This window comes from Episyrphus balteatus, chromosome 1 (genome assembly GCF_945859705.1).
Source record: "Episyrphus balteatus chromosome 1, idEpiBalt1.1, whole genome shotgun sequence".
Lineage (NCBI taxonomy): Eukaryota > Metazoa > Arthropoda > Insecta > Diptera > Syrphidae > Episyrphus > Episyrphus balteatus.
This window is the reverse complement of record NC_079134.1, coordinates 123,036,578-123,059,763: the sequence shown is the minus strand read 5'-3', so window position 1 is coordinate 123,059,763 and position 23,186 is coordinate 123,036,578. Positions and strand designations below refer to the sequence as shown.

The following is a 23,186-nucleotide window of genomic DNA, read 5'->3' as shown; positions in this document are numbered from 1 at the left end:
ATACTAAAAAATTCATAATGTAAAATCATCAGCTGATATTGACGCAGGAAGTAGAACAATGGACGTTTAATTCTTAAACGATAAATGCACCTTAATATGCTTTGAATGCAATTTTTATTAAATTTTCCAAACGTATTATTTAGTTTGTAATGTATCTGCGATAATTTGGTTGCACAACAACTACTTCTGCGCTGTAATATCGATATTCATATATTTTTTGTCCCATGTCAATAGATAATGGGGCATACTTTGTAGTGAAAAACTAAAACTAAAAAAAAAAAAAATAATAAAACGAAAAAGACAAAAATTATGCTGCTAAGCAACGATATTTAACCAAAACTTTATGCGCCACGTCATGCCAGGCTATAGTTTCCCATAGTTCTTCAATTCCCCTTTTAACTTTGCTGCTTTGGAATTTTTAATGATCACTGTCTAGTTGTTGGCTTTTTATTGGTCTGTCTAATGTTTCGTATCCTTTGAAACATGAAATTATAGTGATGTCCTGTTCGATTGAAGTTGGAATGTCGCACGATTTGATTGGTCGCTGATTTCCGGTGGTCAATACTTCCCCATGTAAAAAAAATTAAAATGAAAGAGATAGTTTGATGTGGCTAATTCTTTAGTGGTCAGAAATAAGCTCGAATCCACCGGATTTCCCCTATTTTTTTTTTTTTTCGCTAAACAAATTATTTTACTTACACGAATTATTTTAACTTACTTGTATATTATACTCCCATTTTTCGGTTCAAGGAAATTTTTCCTATAAATACTGGTGCAATAAAGAATATATTCCAGTTTTTAAAGCCATTCAGTCTAGCAGACTGGTTCTCTAATATATTTTACTAGTTCTTTTCTTTAAATGCTTAGCATTTTTAGAAATTGTGCCAAAGGTTTTGTAAAAAAAATTAGTGCGTTCACATAAATTTAAGGTAAAAATGTTATTTTGCAATAAAACTTCTTCTCTGTTCTTACATTTTAAAAGTGTTTGCAAATGGACGCAATAAGTGCATTGAATATAATACATCATCATTTTTAAACATCGTCGGCTAAACCCGTAAGACTTATTCCAATATTATAATTTAACAGGAGTGTAAACAAATTTTCTATAAGAACGAACGTAAATGTTGAATTGTTCCAAAATATTCTGCAGTAACAATTGTACACTTGACTTAAGTAATGAAAGCAAAGTAATTATTTGTTTCTTAAAAATATTGCAACCTTAGAGACCTAAATGTGAAGTCAAACTTTTAAGAAGTAATCCCAAATTCTTCACAAAAAATACAGAAGAATGGTTTTGGGTCAAATTCTCTCAATCAAAAAGGCTTTATTCAGATTTGAGCTGATACTGATTTCTTTTCTTTTTGGTGTTAAATCGCAAGACTAAGAAGAAAGCTTATAAAAAAAATCAATCTTCATTTCTAACTTCAATTATATTTTTCGTAGAAGGGAATAGAACAAAAAATGCTTTCTAGAATAAGGCACTATTCATACTATTGAAACTCTATCTATTGCTTCATATATAAAAGCGTGTTCAATTTTTAGTCTATTTTTTTCTAAAATTTGTAAAAAAAACTTCATCTTTTGATATTGTGTAAATAAATTTTCTTTATCGTTACAATAACTGTAGCTTGGACTTTTTGCTTTTTTTTGACGAATATATGTAACTTCATACCGATCAACATTACACTATCTAGGGATATAAACACATTCATATGGCTGTTAGCCCAATTTTGAAATTGATCTTATTTTCTAAGTACGTTGACCAATTTTTCAATAATGAAGAGAGGACACTGTAGGCAGGTAGAGATGGCGGTTTTGAATGCTTCCAAAACTCATGAAACCTGTGGGTGATAAATGGAGTTATAAATTTTATTTCTGGTTCGGAAAGCCCAGTCTTCGGATAACTTCTCGTTCACCGTGTTTGAAAGCCTGCTACTTTGCAGCACTAGCACATAGGGAGAGCAGCCCAGTACCCGGAGAAAATTCACTTTCCAGATAAAGTGCCCCCTATTTGTAGCGAGGACACGACATTGCCACAGAAAGTGAAAGACCTTTTCTTTTTCTTGATGTTCCAAATAATTCGACAAAAAGTCATACGTGGTGTCATGAATTGATTGGCCACTTCTTTGCTGCCTGGTTGCTAATAATAACAAACTCGTCGACATCAGAGCCGAATCAAACCAAAAAATTAAAATAGTAAAAAATTTAGGTACAGAAAAAAGTGAGCTTTCTAAAAACTTGTGTTTTTCCGACGGCTAATCTAAACAAATTGATTTTTCTGAATCGAACAGATTTGTGAGTTATAAATCTATCTTTTGGTCAACTTTGCATTTCAACTTGTTTCACAGTTTATAAGATATTCCCTTATTTTTCAAGTGGTTTTTTGCTTATTGACTTTATACAAGATATGAAATCTTAAATTTTGAAAATATCAAAAATTAAAGAAGAAGTTGAATTTTAGACGGAATTAATTCCCTTTTCAAAGTCGAGTAAATATCACTTACCATAAGATCCCAGCTTTGAAAATTTTGGTGATGCCTCCTACGTAAAAATGAATAATGCCTGACCTTCCATAAAATAAAGTGGTGTTATGATTCATCAATCTGTTTTTAAGTTTTTAATTGGAGTAGATTTTCCAATTGACTTAAAAATTATTTTCATTCTTCTGAAATTTCAGTGCACTCATTGTCCTGTTAAATTTACTTAAAATTTTCTTTATTGGAAACATGATAGTTATTTCATGAAATCCTATAATTAAATGACATCTGATTTCTTGGAAGATGTATGTTGTATGTTACTATACTTGTAAGAATTTTGATGTGTCAGTGTGACTTATGAAAGTTTACTAAATTCAATGTTATTTTTGCTGTTATAATGAAAAAAAGTTACTTCCATCAAGATCCTTTTCATATTTCCTTATAACGTCTGTACCTAGATAGCCCATTATATTTAAATTTATAATAATAATCATACGTATGTATTTGGAAATGTTATAACATCATCTAGACAGAATATAATCTATCAAAACTGGCCCCAAGAATAATGCAAAGTTGGGTGATCTGTTCATTAAAAGCAACACTACTCTTCTACCCACAAATTTATTAATCTGCCTACACATCCCCAGATCATCATCATAGAATACCTTTTCAATATGTAATTAAATCCAGAACGAAGATATGTTTGTGTATTTCTTAGCATTTTCATGAACAATTACTTATTCAATCTCAAATATCGCTTTTAGATACATTTCAAAATCAATACAACTATCCGATGTATGTACATATATTCTACCTTCTGGCCTCTTGAATTCGCCTTAGTGCAAAAAGTTGAGGAGTGCTGAACTCTGATGATACCTTCCTACGATTGACTAACAAAACACATTTATGCATTCTTAACATTCTACATCAACACCCACCGATAGTTCAATCATTTGTTCGTTCGTTGGTTCTCTTAACAATTGGAACTACTAATGCGATTTACATTTTGTAACCATTATTGTATATTTAACGTCACTCATCACCTACAGATTATTTGTGTGCTGTGCTTACATGTTTCTCCCTTTGATCTAGTGAATTTCGTTTAGTTTAAGCAGTCGACCGACTCGACAGCTCCGTCGTTAGATGTATGTATTTTAAATTATCTAGTAGTTAAAACAAATTTAGAAATAGGTTATATGTACTGTACATACTTCTAACTACAGTAGATACCTACAACCTGCTTGTTTCTGCTCTTTGTAAAATATAAACAATCTTGTTCAAATTATTGCTGGTTTGTCTTCTCAAGACAAACAAACTTTCTTGTTTGGGTTTCTAGGGGTAATTTTATTTTCAACACTTGTATCCACTTATCAGTTTATTATGAAGCGGAATAATTGTTCGTATTCGATTTTGTAAAAGTGTTTGACGATGGGAAAATATATTTGATTATTAATCCAAAGATATTTCAATAATAAATAAATGTCTCCAATGTATGGTTAATTAATTATTATTATTTTTTTTTTTTCAGAAATAACCAATATGAAACGAGGCGATAACCAACAAATGCACGATGATGGAGGTCCACCACAAAACAAGAGGCAACGTGGTGGTGGCGGCGGCGGTGGTGGTGGCCACGGCGGAGGCAATAATGATGAACAAGTCCGATTATTGATTCCCAGCCGTGTAAGTAAAAAACAAAAAATACCATTAAGCGTCAAACTCTTATTGCACAAACCATAAGCATGTCAATTCTTCCCCTAAGGCCATGTTATTTATTACTAACTTTTGCAAAAGATGAAAGTTGATTTGAAATGAGTATAACATTACTTAAATCTTTATAAATTTAATATAAATTTTTTACTAAGCGATTTGTAAAGATATGAAATCATTCGTGAGAAAAGGAAATAACATTCGAAAGTTTTGTTTGTGCTTTAAAATCAAATCAATCATTTATTTTTGAAAGTCTAAAGTCACTTTTACTGCTTAAATTCAATTATGCTACTATTTAAAAATAAAATTTAAGTGGTACCTATCGTTATTTCACGGTTATAAAGTTTTTTTTCATCGAATTTTCGTTTCGTCGTTTTTCCTTAAAGGTAGTCAATTCATTCTTAGTTCCTGTTTTTAGCGCAACTTTTGCTTTTTAAAGATCCTAATTAATTTTTTCCTTCAACCTTTTAACAGCACCACTATTGAAATCGGGAAACGAATTGAACATCATACTCGGTTCTGGAATTGCACTTGTGGAAAAAATTTGTAGACCAATCTCATAGTTGTTTGACAAATACACGTCGATAAAAATTTAACTGTTTGTCACACCTATGTAACCCTATATATACATTTCATTCCTTTGAATCATTTAATTTGATTTGTCATCATAGGCAAGCACTTAGTTTGTTAACTTTAACTTCCGCACTGCAAGATCCTTCTGCACATAAAAAAATCTTTACACAATTGTCGATTTTTAATTCATTTTTAATGTTGTGTTATCCCTAGTCAACGGTTGATGCGAAATTAAAAATTTTCCAAGAGTTCCACACAATAATTTATTATTACACATTTCTAACTATGGTGTATTGTACTTCACAATAAATTGTGTTGTTCCTTTTTCGATTGTGTATGAGATTTTTAAGATTCGTGTCAGCTGAATACTAGAAAAGAAATTTCGTTTCAATTGCAAATAACATATTTTAAACTGCATGACCCTTTATAGCTTGTCGATTTTTTTGTGTTGATTGTGTTTGACATTTGCAAGAGCACTCTGTGCCAATAAAATCGTCAACAATTGGTCCAGCACAAAATCTTGCTATAGAAAAGTGACAGTGCTTATTCGTTGAAAATATGTATTCTCATATTTATCAATTGCATTTCACACTGCTACAAAGTCTATGTGAATGTTATTTTTTTTGTAGTGATTTGCCTAGCATGTTAAAAACTTCCAAAAGATTCCCTAACCAAAACACATAATTTACAATCCCGCCAATCATAATAATCGTTCAAAAAGAATAACAAATTATGAATAATATCCCTTGTATTATGATTGAAAACATTTAATCTCTGAAGGAATTGTTTTTTTTTTTTTCATGCGAAAAATTAACAAAAATATAATTTCTTTTTTGTTTTTCGCCACGAAAATGGAAAGACATTCACGAAATTGCAATTTCTAGAGTGAGAGCTTTTTTTCTACAAAAAAAAAAAAACCTATCCCCAGGAGTATAAATTCAGAATTAATAGCATGTTATTACGTCAATACGTGAGAAAACTATAGAAATATTGCTCTCGATTGATTGCAAATATAAATTACAAAACAGGCACCTACATAATAATTAATGTTTGTTTTTTTTTTTTTTGTCCTTGGATTAACAGCTTCATATTTGTAAAAAAAAGTTATGCATTATAGAATAGATAGAAAAATCGCATTTAAAAAAAAAGCAAGACTCACACACTTCTAAATCCCTGCAGTCTAGCTTTACATTTGGATCGATTTACCTGAAGTATAATGATTTGTGAAATGTCCTCATTTACCAATTACGAGTATAATCAAAAAGAGAAACAATAAATTCACTGTACAAGTGGACTAGAACGTCCCATCATTCAAATTCAAATGTCGTTTGAGGAATTTTTTGTAAAACTCAATTTTGATAATACAAACTGCGATGACAAGACTTTTCGATAGATTGAGTGATATGCATGAAAAGTTATACATGAGATTTGACAAGTAAAAACTATTTTTGATATGCACAAAATGTAGGTGAAAAAGTTTAGATTAAGAATGTTTATTAGACTGATTCAAAAAAAAAAAATTTTTTTTTTGTTCAAAGCATTGTTGAAAATATTGTTGGAAATGACGAAAAAAAATTACTGTAAAAGTTTCAGCCCTTAATGTTAACATTTAGTACCGCCGCATCGCAAATTTCTATTTCCCATACGATTTGTATGGGAAAGATTGTGTATTTGTGTTTAGAATTTTTTATTTTTTTAATGGTTCATCCAAAAGGCTTGGCAAAATCATTTTCTTTTATAAAATTGTCCGCTCTACAAAAAAGCTCTTATTATTTTTTTTGGTTTACCCCCGCGTTTCGAAGTTATTCAACTTTAAAATATAAAAAGTAATTTTTTCTCATTTTTTTCCGATTTTTTGACGAAATTATTAGGTTTTTCAAAAAATTTGGCAAAATTTTTGAATATTTGTATTCTATGTTGTGTTTTGGTTTCACTGATCCTTTTATATAACTCTCAAACCCCTAATACTACCACTTTAGATTTCTTCAATAAATTCGAATTATTCATGTTTTCAACTAAAAATTATTTTAATTAATTTTTCGCGTCCGTTTTTTTTAAATTTCATAAATGCAATTTTGTAGAGCGTTCAATTTTATACAAGAAAATGATTAAATCTAGCCTTTTTGATGGCCCATTAAAAAGATAAAAAATTCTAAACACAAATACACAATCTTTCCCATACAAATCGTATGGGAAATAGAAATTTGCGATGCGGCGGTACTAAATGTTAACATTAAGGGCTGAAACTTTTACAGTATTTTTTTTTCGTCATTTCCAACAATATTTTCAACAATGCTTTGAACGAAAGAAGAAAAATTTTTTTTTGAATCAGTCTAATGTTTATAGTAAAAGCATTTACTACTTTTTATGCAAATAATGCGCCAATAGCTCAAACACAGCTCGATTTATATTCGCTTTTAAAGCGTAAATGGTTTGCGATGTTTTGTATAACCCCTTCTTTTCCTCAACGCTTCATTTGGATCTTCTCCACATTTCTCTAATGCTAAAGTTTGCGTTAAATATATTTTAAACCTCTGTCATTTAAACACCGCGTTGAATTTATTTCAATCTTTAGGGTAAGAAGATTAACTCGACACTCTAACGGTGATGCAAATAATTGTTTATTAGGTCTTGATTTTACATTGTCTTTAACAAACTCGAAACTAAATTTCCAACAAATATTCTTTATTTTTTCAGATTGCTGGTGCTGTCATTGGCAAAGGTGGCCAACACATTCAGAAGATGCGTTCTCAGGTATGTTTTAATTGTTTAAACTGTTCAAACTATTTTTCCCTTTTTCATCCTCGAATTTCATAGCCTTATTGTTTGTACCTTGGAATACCATATTAGAGTTGAATTTTAAAAGTAAACAAGTCCATTATATAGAAATGCACCCTAATACCAATACAAGTTGTTCTTTGATTGTCAAATTTCTTATACCATACTTTATGTCCATATTTATAGGAACTCCATTATCCATTATTAAACCAACAAACAAATTTTTAAAAAATCTCAAGTCTAATCTCTATTTTAGAACAAATAAAAAAAAAAAAAATGCATTTGCTTAATTAATTTATTAACTAAATTAATTAACTCAAAAACCTATTATGGTAGTCTGTCTTTTCTCTTATTCATACTTAATTTCTTTTATTCAACACCTTAAAATAAATAAATAAATAATACCAAAACTAGAGCTAAAGGTATTAGTTTTTTCAACACTTAACTTAACCATCTCTCTTCAAAATCTTTTTTGATTCTCATTTCTCTTAATTTTTGTTATATATTACATAAATATTAAAGATAAACCTCATTAATTGTACATTAACCTATATTATAAGTTCAATATGTATATACATAAATATAATTATAAACAAAAAATCTAATTACTAAATCTAAAAAAACAAATATATTTTCTCTCGCACCCTCTCTTTATGTGTGTTTAAAAAAATCAATCAAAATACAAACCAAAAACCCGTGCCTGTACCTGTGCCCTGCCTGTGACTGAATTGAATTGAATCCACCACCTTCAACTGGCCCGTCCGTCCCGATATAATTGGTTGTATGTTGATCCCGCGCTCTCAACTACTGAAAAACTGAAAATTATATATCTAAAAACAAAAATAAATAAATAACAAAAAAAAACATTAATTGTTTGACCAAAAAATATTAAAAACTAAAAATTAATGCCATGCGAAAATAATTACGCCCCTGCAAATTATGTGGTATTATAATGCACTTAAACGCACACATACACGCCCAACTTAATGATTTTTAATTTACCACCATATGGAATTAACTCAAAATATAAATATATACACACATATATATTTGTATCTTACATTTTTTATATTAAAATATACAACAATCCTTGTCACGTTTTGGGTGTTGTGATCCTTTCTCTTATTATAAATAAAACTTTTATATTTGTCCATCACCCAACACGCAAAACAAAAATAAAATATTTTATTGTTTTCGTGTAATAACAAACAATCAAATCAAACAAAAAAAAAAAAATTGCAACTGTGGAAACATTTTTAATTAATTTATAAATTATGTATGTATGTGTCGCAAAATTTTCGCAAAAAAAAAAAAAACAAAACTACCACTACCGCAAAACCAAATCTGCTGCGTGTCTCGTCTATGTATGATCAAAAAATTAATCAAAACAAACATTATGAATTGAAATATAATTTTAATGTTGCCAATCATCAACTGCTACTACTACTATCGTGTCACCATGTACTGTACCACAACCACCATCATTATTACGACCAATGATCCAACCAAAATCGAAAAACTGATTGTTCTCGCGATGTACCATTTTCAACTCAACCCAAAACTGTTAACTCAAATCCATAAACTGAGAGCAGTATAAAGCCACTGTGTCTGTCGACGATTGCCAAGGCCCCGAACGGTAAACCATTTTTTCCTTTTATTACTACTTTTTATATCTTTTTTTATTTTTTAAGATTTATCATAATTATTTAAAAAAAAAATATACATAGTTAAGTTTTTTTTTCTAAAATCATTTGAGTATAATTAGAAGGAGAGAAGAGTTTCCTTCAATTTTTTAAAGTTCTCTCTTTCTCTTTGTTTAAGGCTGTCAAAGTACATTTATAGGATTAAGATTTATTTTAGAAAGATAAAAGCACAACCACGATATATACAAGAAAAAAAAAAAAAAAAGTCCTGTGAACGAACTTTTGCCACTCTGTTTTTATATTCTGATCTGCAGTGTGAGAGAAAAATAATTTTATCAAAAAAAAAAAAGATAATGGTTGAACTTTGTCACTTTTAGAACGTAAGAAATCTTCTCATATAAAAAGAACTAACACACAAAAAATATTAACATGGAATGAAGGAACTAAAAGGCATTGCTTATTTCTTTTCCTTAATTTAAACATGCAGTTTAAGATAATAAAATAAAATAACTTAACATTATTAATGCCTAAAGAAGGACGTTGGTTAATTTTGTAGTAATAAGCTTTATATACAAAAATTACAATAACTTGGATTGAATTTATTTTGAAATTGAATATTTTTTTTTGTTTGCAAAATATTTAATTATATATAGAGACTGAGGGCCAAAGGAATCTCATTTTTACTTGCGAACCATCCTACACCGCTAAAGCGATATAAACAATCAAAAATATTTGAAGTATTTATTTTTGATTGACTCCAATGTTTTTTCAAAACTACTTGACGTACCCTGCTTTCTCATTCACGGGTTTTGACAATTCGATCAACCTTATTACGGTTGTCGATTAACGAACTCAATACTTAACAATCAGTTATGACTAGAAGTATTGAGACTCTAGGAATGCAACTAAGAAGAAACTATCAACAAAAGAGCTTTATACAACGGTAACGTGCCATTTCACAGATAAGGAATCAAACAAAAATATCGATACCTTCCCGAAAAATGCACTAAGCGACATATTTGTGACATTAAAAAATAAACTGATGTTGAAAGTAGTTTTCAACATAAAACTAGCCTTATAGCTCGGACACAAATAAACCCATACATTCCTTATTTCAAGGACACTTCTGCTACCATAGTGTCAATTAAAAGGTTAAAAATTCTTCCTCTAATATGAAATTTAAAATTAACAGGATCTGAATATTTTTCTAAAATTTGTTGGAAATTAAAGTTACTTTTTTATAACGTTTTCCTCACAAAAGCATTAAAAAAAAACTCTAGTAATATTGAAAATAAGTGTTAAATTAAAAAAAAGCCGTTCTGAGATAAGTTGTCACCTTAAGTATGTCAGCCTCTGGTGCTTAAAAAAATTACGAAACTTTCTTTCGTTGATTTTTTTCACTTTAAAAAACTGAAATTAACATTAATTTCAATAACCATCAATTATTTTGACAAATGAATTTTTCATTTAAAAAGTAAAAGCATCGTTTGTACTATTCTCTATTGTTATCATAAAACGTATTGTAAAACGCTTATTAAAAATAAAAATTGCTTCTAAAAAGATTCCTAGGGGAAAGTAATACAACATAAAATGGAAATAATCATCCGAAAGGATGGTATTTTTTTTGTCTTCTTTATTCCAATTTAAATGGAATTTATGGTTCCATTTCCATAGGATCAATTTAAATTTGTTCACTTCAAAGTTCAAACTTGCTGTTGTATGCATTAAATTTACAATATCAAACTGCTCCTTTCGCATTTTTTTTTGTAAGAATAATGGGTTCAACAAGATAAATCAATCCGGTCTTGCAATTAAAAAATAGAATTCGATTTCAAAAATAACATAAAATCCAAGTTAAAATAATAATTAATTCCCTTATAATTAACAATACAAAAAAAAAGCACCTTAAATTAAGTTGAAAAGAAGTAAAATCAATAGATAAGTAGAATATTATTACTCCATGTAAGACAAAAGATGAACATTGGATGTTTTAAAAATGCCATTTACTCATTTATTGTCTTTTTTTAATGTAAATATTTTCAAGAAGAAATCTTCGCTCTAACACTGCCACCACCACCACCACCCACAGTTGTTGTTAAGTTCAAGCCTCCTCCCAATGCTAATTCTATTTTTGCTTCCTCTCTCACTCTTTCTCTAGGAAGGAAATCACTTAACCTTAATTGTGGAAAAGATCTGTGTCTGCCTCTACGGTAGTAACAACAATCACATACTTAACGTCTGTCCTCTTGTCCTCATTTTATTACGAGCATCAAGCTTAGAAGGCTGATAAAGTTGCTTACCATTTGTGGTTGTTACTATGGTGTAGTTCTTCTTCTTCTACTTCTACTTCCTCAACCTCCATATCCATAAAAGCCATGCTATAACTACTACTGCTGCTATTTATATTCATTTTCTCTGTGCTTTAGAGTCCTTGCGTTATAGTAGAAAATTCTATTGCGACTGAGTAAAAAAGAAGATCTCTCATGTTTAGAAATTGTTTTGCCTGTATTTTTTTTTTTTTTCATGTAATGAATCTCTCACCACATTACACCACACCAATGTTCTTCTAAGTTTTTAATTTAATACAAAAAAAAAATGTTCGTTACGATGGTGACAAAATTTAAACCATTTTTCTTATAAACCAAACAAAAAAAGCAGTATTTTTCTATATGATTTCACATAAATTGTTTAGCACTAGGATAAATTATAAATTTAACTCGATAACCGTAATTCATTAATCATATTTTATTTTGTATTATAAATTCCATTTGCAGTACAATTTTAATTGCCACTGATTTGGATTCAACGCTTAAAATCATAACTGAAATGCTGAAATACTTTGAAGAGGTAAGTTTAATTTGTGTAAAAGATTACAAAGCCATAACAATTTTCATTAATTTTTTTCTTTATTGAATCTTACAGAAAGATGATGAAGTCGATGTTCGCATTCTTATTCATCAGAGTCTTGCGGGTTGCGTTATTGGTAAAGGTGGCGCTAAAATCAAGGAAATTCGCGATGTAAGTAAAAATATAATAATAAAAAAAAATTTCAGATATATGTATACTCGTTATGCGAAAAGATGTAACTTTGTTCAAAGTGAATTCAATTTTTATGTTCCCTCTAGAGATTGCGTGCCCGAAACAATTTCACAAAATATGTGTGATATAAGTGAAATCAATATTTTTGCATTACCCTTCCTCGAGTGGGATATTAAATACTACATGGGGTGTGTGTGTTAAGTAAATAGGTTCTTGCTTTGTATCTATTATGAAATCAAACAGGGTCTTTTAGGGAAGATGATATTTTGATTAATAGAGCATATATGTGCGAATAGCATAGCTTTTGTTCTGTAATTCTGTAATAGTCTCGTCGTTTTAATGTAAGACAATTATTGTTCAAAACGAATTATTTTTCTAGGTTTCAAATAAATAATATTCACGAACTTTCCATATCGCTTAAATTTGTTCGTATAATTATCGTGTTTTATGCATCGTATTGGAGTTAACCGTTAATTAGTTAAAATTCTTTTTAAAAAATAGTCGTGAATGATCTATAAAAATATCTAGTTGCATTCTCTGAAGTTTAATTAAAATGGAGCTTTTAACTCTGAAAAATAAATATAATTTCTATATGCGAGTAAATAGAAGCCTAATTGCTATTGCATTCTTTGTATTAAAATAAAATATATTTAAACTACATAAAGAGTTTTGGCTATGACTCAAAATAAGTTTGCCCAATTAATATACGTTTTAAATCAGTTGGAATTACCTGCATTCTCTTAACTTCTTCCAAAAGATCTGGTCAAAATTAAGTATTGTAAAGGAATGTGTGGGAATCTAAAAAAACTCTTTAATTTTTGCCCGGGGCAAAACGATGATAATGAGACTTATCATGAATCTGTAGGAGAGTTTTGCTTCTTTCTTAATTGTGCTATCCTTAATATTCCTCGGAATTTCTAGAGAAAAAATCCTATGATATGATAGCTAAATTCCCCAGTTTCTTTAGTTCTTTTGTTAATTCCATCTTAAAAGATTTAGGCCAAGGACCATCCACAGACTTTGCAATTATATTATTTGCATTTTGAATTCTTCTGGAATTCTTCTAATATTTTGGGGTGCTCCTTCTCCGTTAATTTTTAAAGTTAAGAAATGACTTTTTGCAGCATTAAAGATTACTTTATTCCAATAACTTCTGCATTAATTACTCAAAACAAGTTAATGAGCGATATATTTTTCGAGTATGTAAAAAGATTCTTTAAGATGAGCAGAATTTTCATTCATATCTTTCAGTGCCAAACTAATATTTTAATATGTACTGAACTACAGCGCAAAAATAAACAGTGTCAAATTAACGCAGCTAATTTCAAGGGCAATTTTGTTCAATATTTTCCCTTTACGTAATAATACCGTTGTGAATCCCTTTCGAATTTACATATTTTTTTCCCAATTTTCCTTAAATTTGTCTTTTTGCAACAAAACGAAAATAAAAGAAAATAAAGTTAAATTATAGAATAAAAAACTTGTGACAAATTAACCACAAAAATAAAGAATTTATTATGAAAATGAAGTCTCAAACAATGAAAACAAGATAAAATAGTCTTTTTTTAAGCAAATGAGTGTCACTTCCTTCCGTAACTTCCTTCCGCTATTCATTGCCGCTTACCGAAGTATTCGAAACTCTATCCTTGTTGACTGATATCTGCTGCCGCCCTTTATGTAATAATTTCCTGTCTTCCCTACTCCGGAAAAAATGAAAATGTTTTATTCTAAAGGTGGGTGGGCTGGTTGTGTACCGCCGCGTCGAGTAAATTGATGTTCTCTCTATTCTACTCAGTGCCCATGGGTAAATATTTAACTTCTTTTTTTTTTCTATCATGTCCTTGTGACACGGGAATATAGTTGGTGGGAGACTTTTCTTTTCCCCTTACCGAATACCCTTTTATTGGCCTGTGTCTCCTATCTCGCTATGTCGCCGGCAATGCATGATTACAAATTTTAATTTCCATATTGTGTGCTTTTTTTTGTACAACACTTGCGTGCCAGCGCGCGAGTAGCTATTTGTGGTGGTATTTTTTTTTATTTCCATTTCATGATGACCATAGCGGCATGAAACACCAACGCCTGGTTGCCGCCGCTGCCAATACACAACAAATACAAACAAATATACAAACCATTCCAACTGTGGTGTCGTAGTCCATCCAACCACTCAATTTAATTTAGAAAACTATGACATACACCCTAATTATCTTTTAATCATTCATGCATGGAACGTATTATGTAGAATATGGTAAGGGGTTTGAAATCGGAGCGTAGGGCTGTCAGAGCCAACCAATACACAACACACAACTACACTACACTATAATAATCCACATGTTGTGTAGGCGCTCCTGAATTAAAACGGACATCATCCCCCTAGTGGAAAGAATAAACTTTATATGTGTGTATTATTATTTTGTAAAGGTTTTATCAGCTTTGGTGGGTAGCGTAGATGAGAAGACAAAAAAATGAAATATACCACAGGTGATAACAATCTGTCGCTGATCGAGTTTACATGCTTTTAGTTGATTTTTTGTTTGTCACAGAACAAAACAAAAAAGAAAAAAAAAAAAACCTATACAAAGGGCTTATAGATGAGGACACTCATCGTGATGTCAGCACGAGTCCATTTAGATTCATCCTTCATCGCGACTATAAAAGAAATTATTATACCCGGTTCGCGTGTACATTGTGTAGGTACAGTATACACCTGTATTTTTACATTAAATGTATACTTGGTTACTTTTTTTGTATCCAAGTGCATCTATATGTATTAAAAAAAAAAATAAAAGCAAAGGCGAACCACTAGGATTTTAACTTTAAAATGTTAATTTTTTGTATGCTTTTTTTTTTTAGGTATTATCTACCTCATACAAAAAACATTTGAGCATTTAAAAGTAAGTAGATAATTATCGTGTCGGGACTTAAATTATTTTGTTTTTTTTTTCTAATCACAATAATAATTATAGATATTAAATAAAATTATTGTATTAAAATCTTTAGGTTCAACTTTTGATAAAATTCGATGTCAGATTTTTGTAAGCTAATAACTATCACGATTCCTCATAAATCGGAGAAAATATTTGTCAATTTTGGTCTAATATAGTTCCAGAGCTTCTGTTAGCTTTTAGGCATTGTAAACAAATGATATGAATGAGCCCGAATGATTACAGAATTGCAATTGTTTGACAATTTTGTTGGAACTAAATAATAATACGAGTAATGCCGAGTTCACTCAATTCTGAGCAATGACAACGACACTATTGGCTTTCACCTCCACTAGTATATAACGCACAATCTACACAATAACTTTTTGCGGATACTTTTGAATATTTGAAGCGAATATGGGAATGTTGGGGTCAAATTACGCACTTTTTGTTCAATCTTCATTGATTAAAGTCATTATTGCGAAAATGCTTCACTGATGTTGAACTTTTGATCAAATTGAAGATTTTCTTTAAATGTTTGTAGGACTCATTTCGAGAAACTTTGCTGTAAATGATCTAAAAAAAAACCGTAACCTTTACGCAAAATTTAAGAAATGGACATTCAATAACTCAAATTTATCCACCATTACCCATATTAATACAATGTTTACGTTTATAATCAAAAAATCAGTTTGGAATTTGAAGAGAGAAGTTATTCCGACACAGGTTTACAAAGGGGTAGAAGAGTAGCCCAAGATATCCACAATCCTTATGCAAACGTAGTATATTATTTCTCGACTTATCGCTGGTTATTTAAAAATGTTCACCTTTTATATAACATTTGTTTCAAGTCATAAAGGTTTTAAGTATACCGATGAGCTATGTTGTCGCTATATTGCTGCCCATAAAAGACTGTTCTCTATTACTTTAAATTATCGATTCATTATGGTGAAAATAATATGCGTAACATTATAACTAAATTTTAAAGTGAATAATAAAACTAAAAACTAAAAAACGAAATATATATTCTTGCTGTCAATCATATTTGAACAATCACATACAGAGATTGAAATGATTCACTACATGAGATGAGTATGAATACAATTTTTATGACATTTATCCAACACATACATATTGGTTATAATTTTTTGTTTAACCCGTCACGTTGCACTCATATTAAAGGATTTAAAAATGTTAAATGTTACGCAACCAACCCCTCATGTAAGCTTTGTGAATATGACAGAATTGAAGGGTATATTATTTTCCGCTTGTTTTCATTCTAAGCATAAAACGCTGAATATCCTTTTTTTTCACATCACCAGTATCCATATCGTTGCAGTGTATTTTTATTTTTTTGGTAAATCAATCATTTTTGACGTTCGGTTGTTTGTTGATGTCACTAAATAAAGTAATGTATAAGATTAACCTATTTGATTTGGGCTATATACCTACATAGTAAGCCTGTTCTGTGACTGACTGATTTTATTTGACTATTGGACAATTTTAATAAGTGAATATTTTTGGAAACCCATGAATGTGTGTAGTATGCTGTGCATAGGTATGCAAAAGATGTGTTTGTTCAAATGAAAAATAACACACAAAAGGAATCCATAGGGTATCCTTAGCCACGCGACTACCAAGAAGACAATAAGGACACCCTACACAAAACATCAAAAACAGATCTGTGTGTAGCTATACGAGTGTATATATGTATAACCATCAATGATTGGGTTTATATACACAAATAATGGCAAAATGGGGTTTTATGATTTTCCCTTAGGATTCACTAGTGGGAGTGAGATTGAATATAGTCAGTAGTCTGATGTTATAGCAAAAATGTGTAATATTTATTGAAAAGAATTTTCCAATACTTGGAGATTGGTATAAGATGCGAGGGTGGGTAGAAATAAATTTCTTACTGTGATTTTCTTTTTCAATCATTTAAAAAGGAGCAGCAGTACCTTCTGAGATTGTGTATAAAATACACAATTACTTTTTTTTTTGTCTATTCTGGAATGAGTATATTTCGAAGTATGTCAAGCTTAAACATCTTTTTTATTTTTTGTAACTTTTTTGTGTGAATATTTAAATTAGCTAATTGTTTGCAGTTAAGTGTGACAAAAAAAAAAAACAAAAAAAAAAAAAACAATTTAAAACTGGGTCAACAGCAAAAAGATGCAACCAAAAAATTAAAAATGTAGTTCACATTCAGACAACAGTGCATATAACTTGAGTATCAAAATACATACAAATATGTTGAACCAAGGCGTTTGCCACATCTTAAGACAACAACAGTACGGATGACATGTTGTATACAAAAAAAAAACTATTATGCAAATTCTGGAATAAAAGCTAAAAATAAGCTTTTGAGTTCATTTTGATACAATTCGAGGGACTTAAATCTGTAGACTACAATCGTTACAAAAATTCTTAAAGAATACAGAATAAAAATGTTTTTTTTGAAGACTGTACCAAATGTACTAGCTAAGAAAAGTGGGATTGCCTCCACTGTTATAAAATTACTCTCTTATCTCCAATACCACACGAAAGAGTTAAAACTTAAAAAAATTTATATATAAATGAATAAGATTAAACCATAAAACGAAAAGTATATAAATGCTAACCACCCACACTGCCGCAACATATTTTTTAACGACTTGGGTTTAAGAACGGCAAAAAAAAAATTGGGTTAAGAAGTTTTCCGCCATCCCTCAAATAAATTAATTACTTCCAGGGTACATAACCATTTTGTTTGCCTTTCTTCGTGTCTCTTTCAATTCCCTGTGCAATTGGCAGAAAATCTAATGGCTGATTAAGACAAACTTGGTCAAGGTTATAATTGCTCATCTTGCTAGGTCTTTTCCTTAAGTCACCCACTATTTGGCCCAGATACACGTTTTTATTTTTCTTCTGAAGTCCTACTAGACCAGTGCCGATGCCTTCAAAAACATTAAAAAGTACAAAAAAATCATAGTAGGATGAAACCCATTGGAAAAGGAGGGGAATATGATAAGAATGAAAGGAAAAATAAATTACGGGCGAGCCGAGTTCGGGAAGTGGGTGGGTTGAGTTTTTAGTGGTAAAAAATGGTATATCTCGATTTCCGGCAAAACTACAAATCCTATAGAAAAAAGTTGTATAGCAAAGTTGTAGGTAATAAAAAGATCTACAACTTTTGTATCAACAATTTTTTCACATAACCTCAAAATTTATGTGAAAAATTCAAAAAACCGAGTTTTTGGTTTTTAATTTTTATCTTTTTCAAAAACAAAAATTTTTCTACGAAATTTGGTGAAAACTTACCTTATTTTGTCCCAAATACACTGTAATTTATTTGATTTAAAATATTAATTTGTTCACCTTATTTTGACTTAATACCAAAAAAACACCCTAATTTTCAATCGAAAATTCACGTGTCAAAATATCAGCTTTTTTCAAAAAGTCGGTGGCCATTTCGTTCGTTAAAATGTCTATTTTCTGATGGTGTAAAAAAAATTGTACATTAGTATACTATAGAACATGTTCTAGTAAAATTCAAAAAATGAAAAAAGCTTGAATTCGAAAAAAAATTTTTATCATTGTTTACAATTTTGGCCTATTTATTCAAATTTACACTTTAATTACTCAAAAAACGTAAGATTTCATGTAACATTGATTAATCTTACGTTTTTTGAGTAATTAAAGTGTAAATTTGAATAAATAGGCCAAAATTGTAAACAATGATAAAATTTTTTTTTCGAATTCAAGCTTTTTTCATTTTTTGAATTTTACTAGAACATGTTCTATAGTATACTAATGTACAATTTTTTTACACCATCAGAAAATAGACATTTTAATGAACGAAATGGCCACCGACTTTTTGAAAAAAGCTGATATTTTGACACGTGAATTTTCGATTGAAAATTAGGGTGTTTTTTTGGTATTAAGTCAAAATAAGGTGAACAAATTAATATTTTAAATCAAATAAATTACAGTGTATTTGGGACATAATAAGGTAAGTTTTCACCAAATTTCGTAGAAAAATTTTTGTTTTTTAAAAAGATAAAAATAAAAAACCAAAAACTCGGTTTTTTGAATTTTTCACATAAATTTTGAGGTTATGTGAAAAAATTGTTGATACAAAAGTTGTAGATCTTTTTATTATCTACAACTTTGCGATACAACTTTTTTCTATAGGATTTGTAGTTTTGCCGGAAATCGAGATATACAATTTTTTACCATTAAAAACTCAACCCACCCACTTCCCGAACTCGGCTCGCCCGTAATTTATTTTTCCTTTAATTTTCATCTTATTCACCTCCTTTTCCAATGGGTTTCATTCTACTATGATTTTTTTTGGTTTCAAAAATTATCGACCCTGGTCTATACTTTCAAGAAAGAATATCATATTTTTATTTTTAATTGTATGGGGAGATCTTTGAAAATAGGAGCTGAACTAAAAATAGAGGTAGCATAGAGTAAGGACAGATGTTTGTGCTTAGAAAAAGTACTTATATCGTTATTTATGTGAAGAAAGAACTAGGAATGCATTGCGTGCTTTGATTTACGTAACATGTTGAGTAAAAAAAAAGAGAACACGTGCTGTCAGGACTTTTTATGTTATTTGATTGAAATCTCATGTTTTGAAACCGATATAGATATACTCTGGAAAATTTCTTTGGATTTGTTAAATATGCCTCAAAGAAGTTATTATTCAATTAATTGAACAAAGATTTTTATAGGGACCAACCGTAGTCTCAAAATATTTCTTTTTAATATGTAATAAATAAATAAATTCGTGAGGTACAAAATCTATCCTTAATCATTCCTTTGAGTGTCGTCATTGTTGATTCTTTATTGTTTCATCCAAGATTCATACCTAGTTTCAAATCGATCCAGCTGCAAGCGATGAATCGAACCTGAGTCAACAAGTTATTTAACTCGGATTAAATTTATCATAAAAACAGAATAACCGTCTAAATGAGACAGATATGATGAGATAACAGACACCGCGATTGCAAAAATTCTGATTGAAATATAAAGAAATAAAGATAAATGTAGACATTTATATAGAAGGATAATGTAGAAATTCATATAAATTTAAACGGATGGTCAAGTCAAAGGATAATTCCTTCTTATTCTTTCTGAGCAGAATAAGAAACGTCGACTTAAGAAAAACCATTCACTCTGTTTTCATATAACAAACATCTGCTCTATGTACACGGGCAGCCGATCTACAACAAATTGAGTTTAATATGTTTGGCGCGAGCATTTCTTTCCTTTATTTTTTTTTTTTTTTATTCTGATCACATTTTTTGTAGTTTCCTGCCCTTGGTAAAAAAAAAAACATAAGAAAACAAAAATAAAACCAACCTGGCACCTGGCGATGTGGTATAACTTGTACGATTATTTCACGTACACAGTATGTTCTCTTTCGTTTAGTTTGTTCTTTTTTTTGTGTTTGGTTCAGGTAAGGAGCACGCATTACTACACAATTCATGTGAAAGGAAACTTAAATAAAATACATATGTACATATCTGTAATTGTGTGTAGGTAGACAACAACTTGGTGTAGCAACTAGCATGAAAGTTTTTTAAAAAAAACTCATATGAATTGAAGTCTTAAACAGCAGTATTAAGTAAAGGTAATTGAGAGGAAACTGCATTGTTTTGTTGGCGGTTCTCTGGTTTGGTTTATTGATGCTTCTTACGTTTGAAATGAAAAGTAATCCTTTTGTAATACAAAAAAAAAAAACATCGAACAAACAAATAATGAAACGAATATTAAGTATATTTGAGTATACATAGTTTTGTGATTTTTAAGAAATACCTTGGAGTATTTCTTATCTCACTCATTTGGATTGAAATACAGCTTAAATTTCTTAATCCTATGTTTCCATGGTTTTCGAAATTTATTATTAAAATGAGCATACCAAATTCGGTGAAATTTCTAAGGTTTATGTTTTACCAAATAAGTACGCCGAGTAGGTGTCGATGTAAAAGTAATCTGGTTCATCCAGAATATCCATGTCACAAAGGTATCTAAATTCAGGATGTCTTTGTTAGGTACTCATTAGATGATTGGGGTGGTTGGCGATATTTCCTACGAGTATTTTCGCTGATTGCAGCTGTTTTAGGAACCGAACGAGGCTGCGAATCTCAGGAACTCTTTAAAGTCGATTCCTAAATAAATTGCTTAGCGTTTGGCTGGCAATTAAGTTTATGGAATTTTCAATGTGATGTTTTATGGTTTCCATCTAAGAGACGTCTTATTCCTTGAAATAGCTAACAATTTTGGTATTTCGAGTCGAAAGACATGGATGCACCAAAGTGCATTTCGAAGTAATCGCCTACAAATAAGGGTTACAAAATGAAACATAAGACGTCTTAATTTTCATTTTGCGCATGCTTCCATTTGGTTTGTGCTTTATTTATTTGCGAAATAATTACGACAACCAAAGCAAGCATTTTTTTTACTTCCTCTTACTAACTCTGACTTGTAATATGCAAAGGTTCCGTGGAAAAATGTAATGTTTTTTTTTTACATCAGTACCTTCTCTATCGCCTTTAGATTCCTGAACTTTAAATAATTTAATGGTACAGAATTGCCATTCTTATTACGAATTGACTAAAAGTTATTTTTTCGGGAATCAAAACAAATCTTTAATTGAAATGGAATTTATAACAATATAAATATTATTTTGTTGTTTTTTTTTTTCTTAAACTACAGTTTTAAATGTCTCATTTATCTAGTACATAAACTAAGAAATTCAAATCTCTAATTCTTGAGCAGTGCGTTTCGTCCCTTAACATTTCGGAAGAAAACGTTTTTGTTTAATCTAGACAAGAAGACACCTTTAGAACTTTAAAGACATCCTATTCCGATTTTCTTTTTTTTGTACTTAAAGGTAACCTTTAACATAAATATTCCCGCCACAATAGAACAAGTGGTTTGGTTTTAAAACAGCTGTCATTTTTTCTTCCTTATGTCCGTTCGAATGTTTAATATGCTGACGAATCAAGCATCTTTGTATACAATTTCCTTACAAAATATTCGGTTAAACTCTCGATTTTGACCTGTGATATCCTTGTGAACAGCACCTGACAACAATCTCTTTTATTATAACCGGCAAAAGATTTTTCAGTTTTTTTTTCTTTCTCTTTTTTTTTTGAAATCTGTTTCAATTTATTTTTTAATGACCTCTGTCTCAGTCCTACGGATTATCATCAGCACGGGTGGTCACCACCAAGCCAAGCCAGTTGGCATTAATTTTCCTTGACAACAAAAATTCTATTTTCTTCGTGTTTAAAAGGAATTCAATCCGAAGCAAACTAATTCACCTATTTTTTCTTAGAAGTAAGGTCTCCTGCTGCAAAAGAAAACTATTCTTTTTCTTAAAATATTATCAGAAGAAGGAAAAAAGGACTTAATGCATTCATCTACCAACTCTTGGCTGCATTTTTCTTACTTCGTGTTGTTGTTGTTATTATTGTGTGTTGTTATATGCAGCTGAGTTGACGGCTGCTGTTATATGTAGCGCATTCAGTGTGACCACTCAAGAGAATAGGTACTCTTTTTTTCCACTTTGAATTTATGAAAAACAGGTGCTAAACACGAACTCTAAAGGTGACGGTGGAAGAACATTGGCATGAGCCATCTGTCCTTCTTTTCCATTGTGTTGTAATTAATCCTCACTTTGGAAAGACACAAGAAGAAGAAGAAGAAGACATCCACGCAACGGGTGGATTTAGGTAGATTCAAACCTACTCTAAGGATCAATTGTATAATTCTTGATTTAGAAAACGTGTTTTCAATTTTTAATTACAAAAAAAAAGGAACATCTTGTAGTGTGGAAGCTGACACACACACACAAAAAAGGTACCGGAGAAAAGAATGGAAATGATGTTTGTCAAATACTTGGGTTATTTGGTCGTCGTTTGTCATCGTTTTTCCTACAAGTAATTTTTTTTCATTTCTAGTTCCATACGTCTTTGAAGATTGTATGTTGCGTTGAACGGAAGGTACAGCAAAAAAAAAAAAGAAGTTTAGAAAAATGTGTAATT

General features: G+C 30.2%; 1 protein-coding gene across 2 annotated transcripts in view; it reads left to right on the top strand.

Moving 5' to 3' along the window:
- LOC129917880 (uncharacterized) overlaps positions 1-23,186 on the top strand; it is a 52,328-nt gene that overhangs the window by 14,302 nt on the left and 14,840 nt on the right. The window contains exons 2-6 of one of the 2 annotated variants that reach the window (XM_055998083.1): positions 4,006-4,160; positions 7,458-7,514; positions 9,131-9,174; positions 11,956-12,028; positions 12,104-12,199. In XM_055998083.1, coding sequence (XP_055854058.1) covers positions 4,017-4,160; positions 7,458-7,514; positions 9,131-9,174; positions 11,956-12,028; positions 12,104-12,199 — 414 coding nt within the window. In that variant the 5' untranslated portion in view covers positions 4,006-4,016. Of the gene's footprint in view, positions 1-4,005; positions 4,161-7,457; positions 7,515-9,130; positions 9,175-11,955; positions 12,029-12,103; positions 12,200-23,186 lie in introns of those variants that run through there. The other variant, XM_055998092.1, reaches the window with a different exon arrangement.